The 19,156-nt window shown below is 42.8% G+C and overlaps 1 protein-coding gene across 1 annotated transcript in view; it reads left to right on the top strand.

Moving 5' to 3' along the window:
* LOC123998634 (protein TANC2-like) overlaps positions 1-19,156 on the top strand; it is a 143,625-nt gene that overhangs the window by 57,747 nt on the left and 66,722 nt on the right. Inside the window, 1 exon segment of the mRNA XM_046303687.1 lies at positions 11,518-11,614. Within this exon segment, the coding sequence (XP_046159643.1) occupies positions 11,551-11,614 (64 nt within the window). The 5' untranslated portion in view covers positions 11,518-11,550.

Genomic DNA, 19,156 nt, shown 5'->3' with positions numbered 1-19,156 from the left:
ACTTCATCATCCATGTTTGATTGTGTGCACAAGTCAAAGACGCCAGGTAAAGGAGAAGAGGCAGCATTACCCCATTTGTACAATACCTGAACTTTTGCACTGAAGTGTCTGTACACCCCTCTGATGACACCCACCCCATTCAGTGCATAGAAACAGAATAACCCATGAGCTCAAAAAGCAAACAGTGACATGCGAGACCCTCAAAGGGAACAGATCATACGACACACCACAGTGCCTCCTGGGTGTAACAATGACCCGCCATTTCATGGGGCGAGGAGGTCAACAGTGACATCTTGTTTTCAGAGCTCAAAAAGGCCCCCGTTGGAGAGAGAAATGAATGGTGTCAGTGCCAGGCTGTTGTCATGGGGATCTCTATCACAACCTGACACACTGCCTTGACCCGCTCTCCCTCTACTTACAGCACGCTGTGGAGGCTGTCCTTTGTTACTTCCTTTATCCTGAACTAGTCCTCTCTGTTGTAACACTAAACCATTTACTGTTTTGGATTTCCTTCACAATGAACTAATTTAACACCATTAAGATGGAGGTAATTTATTTTCATAACATGTATTTATAATGAACATATTCTTATAGAGGAGGGACGATGAGATTAAGTGTATTAAGTTGATTTAATACTGGTTCTCTTTCTTGGCTTTCTACCAAGCCTCCGGTAAAGCTTCGTACTCTAGCTGCACTACCTCCTCCACCTCTTTAATGTTATGAGTCGGTGCTTATCTCCCGATCTGTTGAAAACAAACAACTTGAGATTGCTGTAACACTCCTGTTGTACTCCCTATGTTCTGCCGTGGGAAGTGGATTGGCAGTGTGAGACGGTCATGCTGAGACAGCAGCTGGGTACTGCAACACACACTGACTCAGTCCCCCACTGCTGTCACAGTCTCTCTGAATCACTTGGCTATGCTTGTGTGGTACAGTTTTAGGACAGGTAAGCTATCTAACTATATAGCCTAACTAGCTAGCTATCTGTTTAGGAAATGTGATTTAAAAGGGAGTACTGCACTGACCACTACAATAGCATAGATAGTCAAATAAATATGCAAGATTGCGATGCAGGCAGCATACTGGCCTAATAATTTCTTGTTTTATTTTCAGAGTCCCTGGGATCCAGCTAATCACAAACTAAGCTAAATTAGCCTATATCTTTAACTGAGGCAACAGTATGTAGCACTCAACCACAAAAATATGCTTTCAGGGATCATCTCCAGGAGGAAAATCACATGGCTTAAAACTTCCTCTTCAACCAGGGAGGACCCATTCATTTTGATAATATCATATATATTCACATTAGTCCCTGATCCATGATAGCGGATTATAATAAATACCGATAAACACAACAATGCTCCACAGTCTGTTATAGAAGTCAGATTTGAGTTTGGAGTATAACGGTCTTATTCAGTGCCTCCCAATTCTGAGATAAGAGCTATATAGAGTTTCGGAAAATGGAATCCTTGAGCTGAAACTAATTTTCTCTCTTGAGCAATTGCAGCATTGAAACCAAAATCTTCCATCCCATCGATTAGAGGTGGTTGTTAGTCACCACTAATGTGCCCTGTACAAATGTGGTGTTATCAGAGATGTAGCCCACTCTGATGGGAGGAAGCAAATGTGTGTGTGCACTTCACAGCACACTGGCTTTTGTGCAGACTCCCTGTGCTTCTTCTTATTCTTGTTAGTTTTGGATATACGGGGCGGCAGGGTAGCCTAGTGGTTAGTGTTGGACTAGTAACCGAAAGGTTGCAAGTTCAAATCCCCAAGCTGACAAGGTACAAATCTGTCGTTCTGCCCCTGAACAGGCAGTTAACCCACTGTTCTTAGGCCGTCATTGAAAATAAGAAGTTGTTCTTAACTGACTTGCCTGGTTAAATAAAGGTGTTAAATGTTTTTATTTTTCTTAATTTTTTTAAATACTAGTCTCCTCAGAAACTGGAAACAATCATATTTTTAGGACATTCTGAGAGTTCAGCATCAAGTCATCCAGTGTATTCAAAGAAAGCGGGGCAGGACTGCAACTTTTTAAAGGGAGAGATGGGGGATCCTGTCTCAGGGTTGTAAACCTTCTCTATGTATGACATGTTTTATACCCTCTTCAAAAATGATTATTATTTTCAAAAACCAAAGCCTTACTGAAAAATGTACTATAGTGAGTCTGATGTGAACTCATTGTGCAATACTACCATCCATTCCATTACTTTAGTTTACTTCAAAGTCCCTGCGTCAAGTTTAAAGCTTGTTTTCTCTTCCCTCACCTGTCGAGTGCAGTGGCTCTCGCTATGCTTGACTGGAAGGCAGGTAATGATCGGTGAGCCAGTAAGCCAACTGTTCAAACCAGGCAGTGGTATCGACCACTAGCTCTCCATGGGGGAGAGATAGGTGGTGTCAGGCGCTTTCCTATTAGTGTGAGAGGAACAGTGAATTCCATAATCAGGTATAGAGTGGGAAAGATGTGACGTGAGTTAAGCCTAATCTAAGAGGCCGTGTGAGGGGAAAATCTACCCACCCTGTCCCTCTGGGCAGGGTCTCCAGAATGCTAAAGAGGTGCAGCGACGTGACTGAAATGGGCATCTGAGCGGTTGCCACTGTGCGTGGCAGCTTAGGGACGGACCCTATGTAGGTTTAGCCCCATCCCTCCCACCACCCCCCTTCTGCTTGTCCATTAAAGTGGGGGATTTTACCACAGACTTGGATGGGTTGTTTTTGTTTCTTTGTTGTGGGGGTCTAGTCTGGTTTTGCCGTGGCCTTTGATGTCATAAAGGAGCAGATACATTGGAAAAACCAACAATGACTAACGTTAATAACTGCCTAAACGGACAGTTCCGATGGGCCTCTGAGCGTGATTAGTGGATGTTGATGTAGCGTGTAATTGTTAGGATAACAGGGATCATTATGACCACTTCTAAAACCTCCCCCCTTAGTTTTCTACAGAGGCCTGTTAAAACGTTCAAATATGTACCCTTTCAACCAATGTGGTATTACTGTACTCCTCCCCCTCCCTTCACTTTTCACACCCATATCAGCCCTGTTTTGTGGCAGCAGCAAATCCTAAAGAATAACAGTAGCGATTGCACTATGGAGCAGCGGTGAAAACAGTCAGCCCGGTCTAATGCCGTTGGTGCTACTGCGGCACGCGAGTAAGCCTCTTTGAGCAGGCCAGGCCATGCAGCACTGGAAAGATAAACCCTGCCCAGTTCTAGGCCAGTCTTAGACAATTCTTTCAGCTCCAAGGAGTAGAGGTCGACCGATTTTTATGATTTTTCAACGCCGATACCGATTATTGGAGGACCAAAAAAAAGGCCGATACCAATTTAATCTGCCGTTTTAATTTTTTTTATTTAAAAAAAGTTTTTAATAATGACAATTACAACAATACTGAATGAACACTTATTTTAACTTAATATAATAGATAAATAAATTTAGCCTCAAGAAAATAATGAAACATTTTGGTTTCAATTTCAGTTTCAATTTGGTTTAAATAATGCAAAAACAAAGTGTTGGAGAAGAAAGTAAAAGTGCAATATGTGCTATGTAAGAAGGCTAACGTTTAAGTTCCTTGCTCAGAACATGAGAACATATGAAAGCTGGTGGTTCCTTTTAACATGTCTTCAATATTCCCAGGTAAGAAGTTTTAGGTTGTAGTTATTATAGGAATTATATGACTATTTCTCTCTTATATGATTTGAATTTCATTAACCTTTGACTATTGGATGTTCTTATAGGCACTTTAGTATTGCCGGTGTAACAGTATACATTTACATTTACATTTAAGTCATTTAGCAGACGCTCTTATCCAGAGCGACTTACAAATTGGTGCATTCACCTTATGACATCCAGTGGAACAGTCACTTTACAATAGTGCATCTAAATCTTAAAGGGGGGGGGTGAGAGGGATTACTTATCCTATCCTAGTATAGCTTCCATCCCTCTCCTCGCCTCTACCTGGGCTCGAACCAGGAACACGTCGACAACAACCACACTCGAAGCAGCGTTACCCATGCAGAGCAAGGGGAACAACCACTCTTAAGTCTCAGCGAGTGATGTTTGAAATGCTATTAGCGCGCACCCTGTTAACTAGCTAGCCATTTCACATCGGTTACACCAGCCTAATCTCGGGAGTTGATAGGCTTGAAGTCATGAACAGCGCAATGCTTGAAGCATTGCGAAGAGCTGCTGGCAAAACGCACAAGTGCTGTTTGAATGAATGCTTACGAGCCTGCTGCTGCCTACCATAGCTCAGTCAGACTGCTCTATCAAATCATAGACTTAATTATAACATAATAACACACAGAAATACGAGCCTTAGGTTATTAATATGGTCGAATCCGGAAACTACAATTTCGAAAACGTTTATTTCAGTGAATAGGGAACTGTTCTGTATTTTATCTAACGGATGGCATCCCTAAGTCTAAATATTGCTGTTACATTGCACAACCCTCAATGTTATGTCGTAATTACATAGAATTCTGGCAAATTAGTTCGCAATGAGCTAGGCTGCCCAAGCTGTTGCATATACTCTGACTCTGCGCAATCAATGCAAGAGAAGTGACACAATTTAACCTGGTTAATATTATCTGCTAACTTTTATTTTAGCTAAATATGCATGTTTAAAAATATCTACTTCTGTGTATTGATTTTAAGAAAGGCATTGGTGTTTATGGTTAGGTACACGTTGGAGCAACGACAGTCCTCCAATTATGATTGATTGTTTTTTATAAGAGAAGTTAAATGCTAGCTAGCAACTTACCTTGGCTTCTTACTGTATTTGTGTAACTCCTCGTGGAGTGCAATGAGAGGCAGGTGGTTAGAGCGTTGGACTAGTTAACCGTAAGTTTGCAAGATTGAATCCCTGAGCTGACATGGTAAAAATCTGTCGTTCTGCCCCTGAACAAGGCAGTTAACCCACTGTTCCTAGGCAGTCATTGAAAATAAGATTGTGTTCATAACTGACTTGCCTCGTTAAATAAAGTTGTCAAATATATTTATTTTAAATCTGCTAAATCAGCGTCCAAAAATACCGATTTCCGATTGTTATGAACACTTGATATCGGCCCTAATTAATCGGTCGACCTCTACCAAGGATGCACTCTGCCCCTCAGAATGGGATGTGTGGATGGGTTGTTGTCTGAGTGAACACACAATAGCGTTGAAGGTTCAGCCTCCAATCGCCATTTTCCAGAACATATGCCTAGCATCTGTGATCAGGCCTCCAAGGGGAGGGAAGGAGGGGCTGCTGATAGCATGTTGCTGAGCTTTCAGGGAAGATGCTTCCTTCTTTACCGCAAACAGAGACATAAACACACCTATGTGTTCAAGCTACCAAACAACCAAGCAGGCTGGTTATGGTCTTGGATTGCTACTCTCCTTGCATGTAAATTACCAGTCACTCATTTTCACTTGCCCAAATGCATCACTGTTAACTTTTCACTTGTTGGGACAGATTGTCAAACTAGCCCCTTTTCTTCTCTTCTCGGATGCTATGCCATTTGGATAAGGTCACATCGCGTCCTAATCTGTATTCAGTGTCAGCTCTCATTTCTTGTCCCTGTAGCCTTGTCGACGACGGTGCACGTCTCTGACAGGCTCTGATGCCGGGCCTGTTTTTCTGCTGACGCTGTTATTGTAAGCCGCGGCGCTGCTGTGTAAGGTCATGGTGGAGGGCTGCACCACCACGGTGCGGCTCATTAATTACACAGTACCACGCTCCAGTGGGCACCCTTTTCCTTTCCCACATGAAGAGCACAACGTCAAGAGGAGAGTGAAGGCAATACATACGGCATAGTACAGCATAGACATGGCTAGGAGGACCATGACATCACATGGCAGTTGACTTAAAGCCTAGAAGGCAGGCGCTTGGAGGTGTCGAGGTGTGCTTGTCCTGTAGGGCACCAGATAGTGTTCTTGTAACGGGAGGATTGTGTGAAAGTGCTTCTGAATGACTTCAAGCAGTGTGCTTCTTTTGGAGTGTGCCAAGGAATTTGCCTCCTTTATCCCCACTTTTCCCCTGTGAAATTGGGAAGCAGGGCTGGGTCATTGGATTGTTGAATGAGAAAAATGGTTTGATTTACTACAAAAATGTGTAGATATTCCCTCTCTCTACCTACCACCCACCAACCCATCTGTTTTGTATTTGCTGGGCTATGTGTGTGTGTATGTGTATGTATATGTGTATGTATGTACATACATGCATACATGTATGCTTGTGTGTGTATACACATGCATATATATACATACATACATTCATTCATACATTCATTCATACATACATACATACATACATACATACATACATACATACATACATACATACATACATACATACATACATACATACATACATACATACATACATACATACATACATACATACATACATACATACATACATACATACATACATACATACATACATACATACATACATACATACATACATACATACATACATACATACATACATACATACATACATATACATACATACATACATACATACATACATACATACATACATACATACATACATACATACATACATACATACATACATACATACATACATACATACATACATACATACATACATACATACATACATACATACATACATACATACATACATACATACATACATACATACATACATACATACATACATACATACATACATACATACATACATACATACATACGTATGTATACACACACACTACAGTATGTACTTCCTATTAGCTTTGCTCGTTCAATTGAACATGTGTAAGGGGGGGTTTACTTGTTGTGAGTTTCCTCCAATACCTGGCACCTGCTAGAACTGACACTTCCCGGCAGCGATTGAAGATGTATCTCTGCCCGTCGAGATAAAAACGTTAAAGGAAGTCTGTTCGGCTCAGAATTGCTGCCTTTGTTTAAGCCAGCCGCGCTCGCTGTGTGGGTTGTTTTTTTAGACATCGAGAGAGAGTGAACCAGAGGAGCTCTGGATTGTATCGAACAGATTGAAGGAGGCTGTCGGTTTTTATTTCTTCTGCCATGTCATGCTGCTACAGTCATGGGGGTGGTGGTAAAGTAGAGGGTGCGAAGCAGAGGCTTCCAGGAAATGGCACCAGGGAGAGCTGACTGTGGTCAGACCACGGCCACAGACCCCCTGTGGGAGAGAGAGAGAGGCAAAGGGAGGGGGGTCTGAGTTACAGTTGGAATACAGACATACGGAGGGTACATGTACTGTTAGCAAACATGGACAAAGAGTGCGGAATGGAGGATAAAAAGAGAGGAGATGAATAGACTGTGTCTAGAAGAAACTAGACACTAGAGATTGAAAAGAGGATTGACTGGAGTGAGAAACGGGGGGGAAATGAGGATTTGATGAAAACATTGGAAAAGAGAGGCTACAGGTGGGGGTGGAGGAAGAAAAGAACAGGATAGGGTAGGAGAGACGAGGTCGGGGGAGCTTCACGCTGGCTCGTCTCTGTTGATGTTGTTTGGCATTGTGGGCTGCCAGAAGAAGCCACAGGGCCCAGTGTCTCGCTGAGTCATTCCCCAGCTTTAACATGGAACATCTGTTACTGTACAGTTACCACCCCCCCTCCCCGTACAACACAAAAGCACCAAGCCAAACTGAAAGAGTCCTCTCCCTTTGCCTATGGCACTGACTGGCTGACACCAGTTGAAAGAGATTTTAAAGGTCTCTGGGTTTCCTCAAATATCAGGAACACTCCTTCTGCTGATTGCCTCAATTTGGTGTGCGCTCAGCTCAGGACTGTTTGTGTGTCGGATAGGCTTAGTCCATACAGCGTATACCAGGGTATTTTTCAATACCGTTTTCAATACCGTTAACTATTTCTTTAGATTTTTTTTATTTTTATACATTTCAATATGTATTGCTACTTTTTACATTTACATTTACATTTAAGTCATTTAGCAGACGCTCTTATCCAGAGCGACTTACAAATTGGTGCATTCACCTTATGACATCCAGTGGGACAGTCACTTAACAATAGTGCATCTAAAACTTAGGGGGGGTGAGAGGGATTACTTATCCTATCCTAGGTATTCCTTAAAGAGGTGGGGTTTCAGGTGTCTCCGGAAGGTGGTGATTGACTCCGCTGTCCTGGCGTCGTGAGGGAGTTTGTTCCACCATTGGGGGGCCAGGGCAGCGAACAGTTTTGACTGGGCTGAGCGGGAGCTGTACTTCCTCAGTGGTAGGGAGGCGAGCAGGCCAGAGGTGGATGAACGCAGTGCCCTTGTTTGGGTGTAGGGCCTGATCAGAGCCTGGAGGTACTGAGGTGCCGTTCCCCTCACAGCTCCGTAGGCAAGCACCATGGTCTTGTAGCGGATGCGAGCTTCAACTGGAAGCCAGTGGAGAGAACGGAGGAGCGGGGTGACGTGAGAGAACTTGGGAAGGTTGAACACCAGACGGGCTGCGGCGTTCTGGATGAGTTGAAGGGGTTTAATGGCACAGGCAGGGAGCCCAGCCAACAGCGAGTTGCAGTAATCCAGACGGGAGATGACAAGTGCCTGGATTAGGACCTGCGCCGCTTCCTGTGTGAGGCAGGGTCGTACTCTGCGGATGTTGTAGAGCATGAACCTACAGGAACGGGCCACCGCCTTGATGTTGGTTGAGAACGACAGGGTGTTGTCCAGGATCACGCCAAGGTTCTTGGCGCTCTGGGAGGAGGACACAATGGAGTTGTCAACCGTGATGGCGAGATCATGGAACGGGCAGTCCTTCCCCGGGAGGAAGAGCAGCTCCGTCTTGCCGAGGTTCAGCTTGAGGTGGTGATCCGTCATCCACACTGATATGTCTGCCAGACATGCAGAGATGCGTGCAGTTAACTGTGCAGTACTTTAGGAAATAAAGAAGATTGCGTTCTTCATTTCACCTGTCACATAATTTTCCATTATGAAGTTTACTGAAACCCCACCTCTTTAAGGAATACCTAGGATAGGATAAGTATTCCCCCCTTTAAGATTTAGATGCACTATTGTAAAGTGACTGTTCCACTGGATGTCATAAGGTGAATGCACCAATTTGTAAGTCGCTCTGGATAAGAGCGTCTGCTAAATGACTTAAATGTAAAATGTAAATGTACTGGTAGTCCCCAGTCACGTGGTGTTTGTTTACAAGCACACAACGAAGAGAGACCGGAGCCTTGTGAGTCACTCACTGTTGTACAGCATTGCGCCAGGTGATGTTGTTACAATATGGAGTTCACAACTAAGTGTTTGCCAGTTAGATGTCTTATAACTATTAAGTTAACTGTCTAGAATTTGCTGAATGCCCTGCAGTTGTGCATTTGGTTTGCTAATTTAATAGCTAGTTAGCTACCGTATCTAGTGGTTAGCTTCTTCCAAAATTAAGCTTTGCTTAGTAACAGCAGAGAATGGATCCTGGATCAAGAGCCTTGTGGTCTAATAGTTTGTTTTGTGCATGCAGCAAACTGTGAGTAGCATTTTTGAGTTACTTGTATAGTTTAGGTCAAGAGACTGTATAAAATGTTAGCAATGCACTCGTTAGCATTCTTTATGGGATGTTACATGTACTTGTTATCATTGCTAACCTTTTGGAGTACAGAGTCTGTGGGGTTTGAAAACAGCGCCCCTTGTTCAGTGCCGGTATTACCGCAATATCCAGGTATTGCGCAAGTTCATTATGAAGGTATGACAATTTGGATACCGCCCAAGCCTAGTGTCGGCTCAAAAAGCGCCTTGTCTTCAGCCTCGACCTGGAGTAGGCGTGGTCGAAGTTCTCAATGTTTGACACCTTGTGTGAAAAATGTATGACATTAGTCAAACACGAGAGAATACCTGAAAAGCCAGAATGGCTAATCCAAACTTTCTAAAGATGAAGTTGAAAAGGATAAGTATGAGAGGGAACCACAGTCGGCTCTTTCTAAAAGCTGTAATGTGACCGAAGAAGGCAGAGGAGGATTTTAACAGTGTGGTACCAAAGATTCCCAAGACACTAAACGCGTGGGTCTACTCGATACTTAGTAAAGGGATTGCTGTTCGAAGCTCAGGCGGCATTTTAGGCCTCCTCTATTTGCAATGAGGAGAGCCAATGTTTCCACTCATTCCACAACTGTCTCTTTCTCCTGCTTAATTATCATGCAGCGTGGCAGCAAGAGAAAGGAAAGGCAGGCGGACACAATCTTTTTCTCTTTCATTTTATGCTTGGTCTTTCTCTCATATACTCAGACAAAAGCACCCGGATGCAAGCTAAAAAGAAGCTCAGAAACATACATATGCACTGATACTACTTTGCACATTACAAAGGAACATGATTTCAAATCCCATTGAGCAAACTTACCTATACGTTCACACCAGTAATTATCAGTCGTATGGGTGTGAATGCTGTTTGACGTAGGTACTAAAATATTCCTCAAGTAATTCAGTGAAGAATGACAAATCTCATGAATGAAGAGTTATTACAACACACAGGAAGGAACAAGATCCCCCCTACCAGGCTGCTAATGTTATATTCACCGTTTCCTCATAGAGACTACGAATATGTCATTGGTATGTGTAAGAGGATGAATAGTTTACCTGTGAGAAATTTCTGTTAAGTACCTGAATTCTGTAAAACCATTTACTAGGTGACAGAATAGTACAATTACCTTCTGTACCGTTGTGGTATTCTGTGGTGATCTTTCTGGAATTTGCAATATCTTTAGCTCATCTGGCCCTTGCACTATCCCACCACTTGCAATTTAAATCAAATCCCCATACTGTTTTTATTTATTTACTTTTCTGCTCTTTTGCACACCAATACCTCTACCTGTACATGACCATCTGATCATTTATCACTCCAGTGTTAATCTGCAAAATTGTAATTATTCGCCTACCTCATAATGCCTTTTGCACACAATGTATATAGACTCTCTTTTTTTTCTACTATGTTATTGACTTGTTAATTGTTTACTCCATGTGTAACTCTGTTGTCTGTTCACACTGCTATGCTTTATCTTGGCCAGGTCGCAGTTGCAAATGAGAACTTGTTCTCAACTAGCCTACCTGGTTAAATAAAGGTGGGGGAAAATGGTATTGGTCACATACATATGGTTAGCAGATGTTATTGTGAGTGTAGCGAAATGCTTGTGCTTCTAGTGCAGACAGCATCATTATCTATGAACAATTCCACAACAACTACCTAATACACACAAATCTAAGTAAAGGAATGGAATAAGAATATATACATATAAATATATGGATGAGCAATGACTGAGCAGAGTAATGAGTAATGAGATGAGTAATGCAAGATATATAAACATTATTAAAGTGACTAGTGATCCATTTATTAAAGTGGCCAATGATTTCAAGTCTGTATGTAGGCAGCAGCGCCTCTGTTAGTGTTGGCTGTTTAACAGTCTGATGGCCTTGAGATGGAAGCTATTTTTCAGTCTCTCGGTCTCAGCTGCAGATGCCAAGTGAATACTGCTGACAACAAATAATAACCAGCATCAGTAAATATAGCCTACATTACATTAAAAACACTCTATTTTTCTTCTGCAGATTTCTCTATAGCCGCTGCAGACCGGTGCTGTCATGTTCAGGAACAGCTTGAAGATGCTGCTTGGCGGCAAGTCCAACCGCAAAAATCGCAACAGTGGTAAGTCAGTCTGACCAGTGTTGTGTATGTGGTGTGTCTGTCTGTATGTATGTGTGTAAAGCTTGCTCACCCACAGTTTAACTATGTGCTTCAATAATACAACATATGACTTACTGTGGTTATCGCCTGCTATTGAAGTCACAGATCTACTAGTGATGTCTTTTTTTGCCACTATAAACCAAGTCATTAATCTAAGCACTTATACTTGCCTCCTTTCACAAGTTGGCGTCTGCCTAGCTTTTTTTTACGTTGATAAAACGTGACTCGCAGTACAGGAGGCATTGCGCTGCTGCTGAGTTCAGAGCGAGATACCTGTGACTACACAGCCATGGCACCCTCTCCAGGGACTTGGAGTGGAGCGTGCCACACGATCAGTAGAGACGTGTCAAGCTTGGTAAAGTAAGTCTTTGGAATGCAGCTGGTTATGTTCACGTCTCTAAAGATCGGTGCAGAGTCAGCTATACAGTACACCCCAAACACTCTCTTCCCTTACTCAAGTTACTCATCTCCCGGAAACAAAGGTTTGAGGTCATTCACAAAGGGTTTCAGTCCCCATGAAACTGGAGACGGGTTGTTTTCCATCATTAGTTCCTTTTAACTTGAAGACACTTTATATGAATGTAAGTTACACAATTCTATTACTGTCTGACCAAGGACATGTTTTGTGGCATAGTGAATATAGTTTTGCAGTTTCATTACAGTAGTTCCTACAGGCTCAAAATGTTAGCAACGTAAAAATTAGGGATGCACGATATATCGGTGAACATATCAGAATTGGACGATTTTAGCTAAAGATGCCAACATCGCTATCGGCTCGATGTCTAGTTTAACGTCTGTGCAAAACCGATGTCAAAGCTGACGTGCATACCTATATAACATAGGTACAGGACGTGATGACGCCGCGTAAAATGTTGTACTACACGTGCAACACAGCATTCCTAGCCTAGCCCACAATGTCTGCTGTGTGGATCGAGCAGTCAACGATGTGAGCAGTCATTTGAAAAAGACATTTCAGAGAGACAACTCAAAGGTGAAATCCATTAATGCCAAGATAATGGAATTCATTGCCCTTGACAATCAACCATTCTCTGTCGTGGGTAATGTTGGCTTTCGCCGACTGGTCGAGCACCGGTACACACTAAGTGCGCTATTTTTCAGATGTTGCCCTACCGGAATTACACCGTAATAGCGCCACTGCTATTAGCTTCACGACTGACATTTGGAACAGCGATGTCAGCCCCATGATCATTATGAGTCTGACAGCACATTGGGTCCACGAGGATTTCCTACTGAGGAATGACTTATTGCCTGCTCATGATTGTACTGTTTGTCATACCGCTGCTGCCATTCCAATGGCGTTTGAAACATGAACACACTAGCTAGCTCCATTCAAACAACTGACTCAAGAAATACCCTCTCTCATGGCATTAAAACGCCTGCTCAGCAAAACTGCCGACAGGCTGTGAACCAGCGATTCGGTGGCATTCTCTCTTTACAGTGTCGCCCCCATGCTCAATGCTATGTACATGTCTGCATCGAAGTAGCAGTCCAAGAAACAGGGTTTAGGTGAAATGTTACATACACAGCTGGACAAAATGGAAACGGACACAGTGACAGTGCGCACCACGGACCGACAGAGCTGAAACTTCACTGCTTGACATGTATGATGACATCCTGGTTGAGAGTGAAACGACGGAACAAATTAACAACGAAACAGCAAGTAAGTGAAAAAATAGGTTTTGATGATGTTTTACTGGTAATGGGGACATGTGTAAATGCCAACAAAATACATTTTGTGTGTGTGACCTTTATTTAACTAGGCAAGTCAGTTAAGAACACATTTTTATTTACAATGACAGCCTACCCCGGATGACGCTGGGCCAATTGTGCGCCGCGTTATGGGACTCCCAATCACGGCCGAATGTGATACAGCCTGGATTCGAACCAGAGACTGTAGTGAAACCTCTTGCACTGAGATGCAGTGCCTTAGACCGCTGTGTCCATGTGTGAACTATTTAACTGTACTAGAATGCTTAAAAGGCATCACTTGTAAGATGTGTTACATTGTGCTCTAGGTTGGAAGTAAAGTTGTACCACCATTGGACTTTTGAACTATTTTCTCATCAACTGAGTTGCTTTTCCTCAAGACTCGAGATTCACTGGTGTACATTTCTGCTACAGTGTAGCAGTAGGCTCTGTAGGCTCATAAAAAATGACCTGAGAGAACCTGAGCCAACCAAACACACAGTAACAAAGTGTTTTAAACTATGCCACAGTGTCAAGAGATCCTCTGTTCCACACAAGCCCACACTGTGTCCACTCTTGACACATTGTCATTTCAATTGAGCTGAAAGGTTGCTAATAGCCACCATTTAAAGGGCCAGAAAGGTTTTCAAGGCAGGGGTCCAGCCAGCGATACCTCACGGTACCTCACGTTTAATTCCATGTCCCTGTAAGTTGTTGAAGTTGCTAATAGCAAAGGCTGTCTTCGTGGCAACGTGCAGCCTCAGTCATAACTGTGTTCTGCACCTCAGTGGGGAGGTGTGGTAGATCTTGGCCACTACTCGTCGGGTGTATATGTTTTTCTTCCTAAAGCCAGCGCTGAGAGGAAAGTGTCCGGCTCTACGCTATGCTTACCCTCGGAACAGTGCCACCCCAGTGTGTTAAGAGCTCTTCCGTTCCATCCAAACAAAATGAGAAACGTGATTCAGCAAACGGGCTAGTCCATTCAGAGCGGCAAGTGTAGTCCAGGCTCTAAATCTGAACAAATGGTTTTCATGTTTCATAACCTCTCCCTTTATCCAGGGTAGTTATGGTAATTGCGCTAAAAGCCTGTGGTATCTTTTTTACCGGAAAGACATTTTGTATTTCCTCAGTTACTTGTCTTGTCAGACCACAGATAGTTATGAAAGGCCATAGAGGGATAATTAGGGTAGTACACGGTTATTAGGGGTCACAAGATACTATGACTGTGTACCACAGAAGTCTCATGTTGAATGGCCTGAAAATGAACTCATTGGCCTTACTCTTGAGGCAGAAAATACTTTTGGAATACTGTTGAAATGGAGAGAGATCGCAGAATCCAATTCAAACAGAAGAAGGTAATGCACTGTGGGAGATGAGCCATTGTGGTTTTGTTGTGGGCTGGCAGAGGGTAGCAGGCAGGGGACGATGAGGTGGGGGGGGACACAGAACCAGAGGTGTTTGGGCTCTGTACCAAGCCTGGGGTTGATGAGGTGCACTCCTGTCTAATAATTTCCCCTCTTGAGATGTTAGGGGCTCCATCATAGCCAGCTGTTGACCAGAATGCTGTAATGCTACCAACATCGAAGAGCATTTATAATACAAGATTGTTATGTGATACAGAATCTAACGTGACACCAAACTACCACAACAGTTGGTAAAGAAGTATTTTTTTTCCCTCCAAGGATGGCCTGTTTCAAATTTCCCTGGGATGCAGTTGCTGCTTTTCTATTGTTATATAAATAAGACTCCCCACTAGTTCTGGCAAACCATTTTATGACTACCATTCTCTCTCCCCATGTCCTTGTTATTTTGTTATTTTCAAAGTCCCTCAACCTGTACACAAATGAAAGGGAAAGAGAATACCTAGTCAGTTGTACAACTGAATGCATTCAACTGATATGTCTTCTGCATTTAACCCAACCCCTTTGGATCAGAGAGGTGCGGGGGGCTACCTTATCGATATCCACGTCATCGGCGGCCGAGGAACAGTGGGTTAACGGCCTTGCTCAGGGGCAGAAAGACAGATTTTTACATTGTCTGCTTGGTGATTTGATCCAGCAACCTTTCGATATCCTCAGCATATGTTTGGCATAAATTAAATCCAAGCCACCAGCAACTTGCCAAGTAAACATGAACGATCTCGCGACACTGGGAAACACATGATGTCACCTTGATATTGATGGTTACTTGCCTCCAGATTCCTCAACCTCTTGGATAACAATCAAAGCTGACGTTAGCGACAGCCAACTGCAACACTGTGTGATATTGTGTGCAGGGCGAGGAAAAAACCATCTTCCAACCCTGCACAGACTGCGGTAAACATTTAGAACATGTCATAACACGTGTAGATTGTAAGGCAGATCTGCGGGGTTTCCTGGAACAAGCCAAGGCAGTTCTGTATTCAATTACTATTTCTACACTGCTGCAGACCTCAGTGTTCAAGTTAAGAGTCAGACAATAACTGCCTCACCTCACCTACCCATTCAGAAGAGGTTTGGTCACCCACTATATACCACTACAGTTGAAGTTGAAATTTTACATACACCTTAGCCAAATACATTGAAACTCAGTTTTTCACAATTCTTGACATTTAATCCAAGTAAAAATTATCTGTCTTAGGTCAGTTAGGATCACCACTTTATTTTAAGGATGTGAAATGTCAGAATAATAGTAGTGATTTCAGCTGTTATTTCTTTCTTCACATTCCCAGTGGGTCAGCGGTTTACATACACTCAATTAGTTAGAATTGCCTTTAAATTGTTTAACATGGGTCAAATGTTTCGGGTAGCCTTCCACAAGCTTCCCACAATAAGTTGGGTGAATTTTGGCTCATTCCTCCTGACAGAGCTGGTGTAACTGAGTCCGGTTTGTAGGCCTCCTTGCTCACACACTCTTTTTCAGTTCTGCCCACAAATGTTCTATAGGACTGAGGTCAGGGCTTTGTGATGGCCACTCCAATACCTTGACTTTGTTGGCCTTAGGTCTTTTTGCCACAACTTTGGAAGTACTTGGGGTCATTGTCCATTTGGAAGACCCATTTGCGACCAAGCTTAAACTTCCTGACTGTCTTGAGATGTTGCTTCAATAATCCACATAATTTTCCAGCCTCATGATGCCATCTATTTTGTGAAGTGCACCAGTCCCTCGTGCAGCAAAGCACCCGCACAATATGATGCTGCCACCCCTGTGCTTCACGGTTGGGATGGTGTTCTTCAACTTGCAAGCCTCACCCTTTTTCCTCCAAACATAACGATGGTCATTGTGGCCAAACAGTTCTATTTTTGTTTAATGAGACCAGATGACATTTCTCCAAAAAGTACGATCTTTGTCCCCATGTGCAGTTGCAAAGCGTAGTCTGGCTTTTTTATGGCGGTTTTGGAGCAGTGGCTTCTTCCTTGCTGAGCGGCCTTTCAGATTATGTCGATATAGGTCTACAATTGTTTTTCTGAGTTCTTGGCTGATTTCTTTTGATTTTCCCATGATGCCAAGCAAAGAGGCACTGGGATTGAAGGTAGGCCTTGAAATACATCCACAGGTACACCTCCATTTGACACAAATTATGTCAATTAGCCTATCAGAAGCTTCTAAAGTCAACTTAGTGTATTTAAACTTCTGACCCACTGGAATTGTGATACAGTGAATTATAAGTGAAACAATTGTTGGAATAATGACTTGTCATGCACAAAGTAGATGTCCTAACCGATTTGCCAAAACTATAGTTTGTTAACTTCTTGCGTCGAGCAATCCCGTATCCGGGAGCGTAATCATAGCCTCAAGCTCATTACCATAACGCAACGTTAACTATTCATGAAAATCGCAAATGAAATGAAAGAAATATATTCACTCAAAAGCTTAGCCTTTTGTTAATTAACAACACTGTCATCTCAGATTTTCAAAATATGCTTTTCAACCATAGCTACACAAGCATTTGTAAGAGTATTGATAGCTAGCATAGCATTAAGCCTAGCATTCAGCAGGCAACATTTTCACAAAAACAAGAAAAGCATTCAAATAAAATAATTTACCTTTGAAGAACTTCGGATGTTTTCAATGAGGAGACTCTCAGTTAGATAGCAAATGTTCAGTTTTTCCAAAAAGATTATTTGTGTAGGAGAAATCACTCTGTTTTGTTCATCACATTTGGCTAAGAAAAAAAATGAAAATTCAGTCATTACAACGCCAAACTTTTTTCCAAATTAACTCCATAATATCGACAGAAACATGGCAAACGTTGTTAGAATCAATCCTCAAGGTGTTTTTCACATATCTATCCGATGATAAATCATTCGTGGCAGTTGGGTTTCTCCTCGGAAGCAAATGGAAAAATACACGCAGCTGGGGATTACGCAATAATTGCAATGGAGGACACCAAGTGGGCACCTGGTAGATGTAGTGTAAAATGGTCAATCTTCCAATGATATGCCTACAAATATGTCACAATGCTGCAGACACCTTGGGGAAACGACAGAAAGTGTAAGCTCATTCCCGGCCTATTCACAGCCATATAAGGAGACATTGGAACACAGCGCCTTCAAAATCTGGGGCACTTCCTGTTTGAAATTTCATCTTGGTTTCGCCTGTAGCATCAGTTCTGTGGCACTCACAGACCATATCTTTGCAGTTTTGGAAACGTCAGTGTTTTCTTTTCAAAGCTGTCAATTATATGCATAGTCAAGCATCTTTTCGTGACAATATCTTGTTTAAAACGTTTTTTTATCCAAAAATTAAAAGGGCGCCCTATATCCAAGAAGTTAACAAGAAATTTGTGGAGTTGTTGAAAAACGAGTTTTAATGACTCCAACCTAAGTGTATGTAAACTTCTGACTTCAAATGTATATACACATTCTGGTGGACGCTGATTCCTATCCAAAAATGCAGCATACGACTACAGCACTGGGACATGCGGTGTGCTATGGCTAAGCAGCTTGTATGGATGCAGCCTTGAAAGCGGATGATGGAAAGGTACCATGGGATGTGTGTGTCGGCTGCAGCAATCTAAGTTTGCTGGCTAACGCCGCTCAATGGCTCTGGTGACTGTCATTGCCAGCCAAGACCGTTGTGTCCCAGCACCGCCTGCTAATTGCAAGCTTTTTTTGTCAGCAGCGTCAATGAAATCCAATCAAATTTAGAGGCTCATGCAACCGAGACCAATCAGGCGCAGAGCCACGCTTTATGTAAGGAAGCTGTGCACATTGACAAAATTTGAGATTTTCATTGCAGCTGTGGACCTTAGTTACTAGGCAGGCTGTCCCCTCCCATCATCCCCACCATGTTCATTCATTACTTCCTGTTTTGTTTGGTGATGAGGTTATTTTCCGCTGAATTTAGTTTACCTCTTTAAATAGCACTTTTGGTGCGATGGTGCTGAAGCCGGCAGCTTGTCAGGTATGATTTACAACCAAGACATGCAGCTCTACTAATTGTTTCTGTTATTGAGGTGCACCATGTTAACATTGTCTGAATCAAACACATAATTTTTTATCCAAAGACGTATCCTCCTCTAAATGATTGTGCTAATGGAGTTGATTTTTGTAATTCAGTGTCCTCATGTTTGCCCACCAGAGTAGTAAGACTATGGGACATTTGATTTGATTTATTTGCTCTGCCAAATCTCTGGCGCTAATGCGTTTATCTACCTCAGCACTCACTCTTATCAGTCCACACTCCTCCTTCCAATTCCCCTTCTCCCTCTCTCCACCTCCCTGATCTGCATCTCTCCATGGTTCCCTCTCTGTCTCCCTGCCCATGCCCGCTGACCGGCTCTGGCCCACTGCCCAGGTCCTGGGTGGACGCCCA

This window comes from Oncorhynchus gorbuscha, linkage group LG16 (genome assembly GCF_021184085.1).
Source record: "Oncorhynchus gorbuscha isolate QuinsamMale2020 ecotype Even-year linkage group LG16, OgorEven_v1.0, whole genome shotgun sequence".
NCBI classification, from domain to species: domain Eukaryota; kingdom Metazoa; phylum Chordata; class Actinopteri; order Salmoniformes; family Salmonidae; genus Oncorhynchus; species Oncorhynchus gorbuscha.
This window is presented reverse-complemented; position numbering and strand designations above follow the sequence as displayed.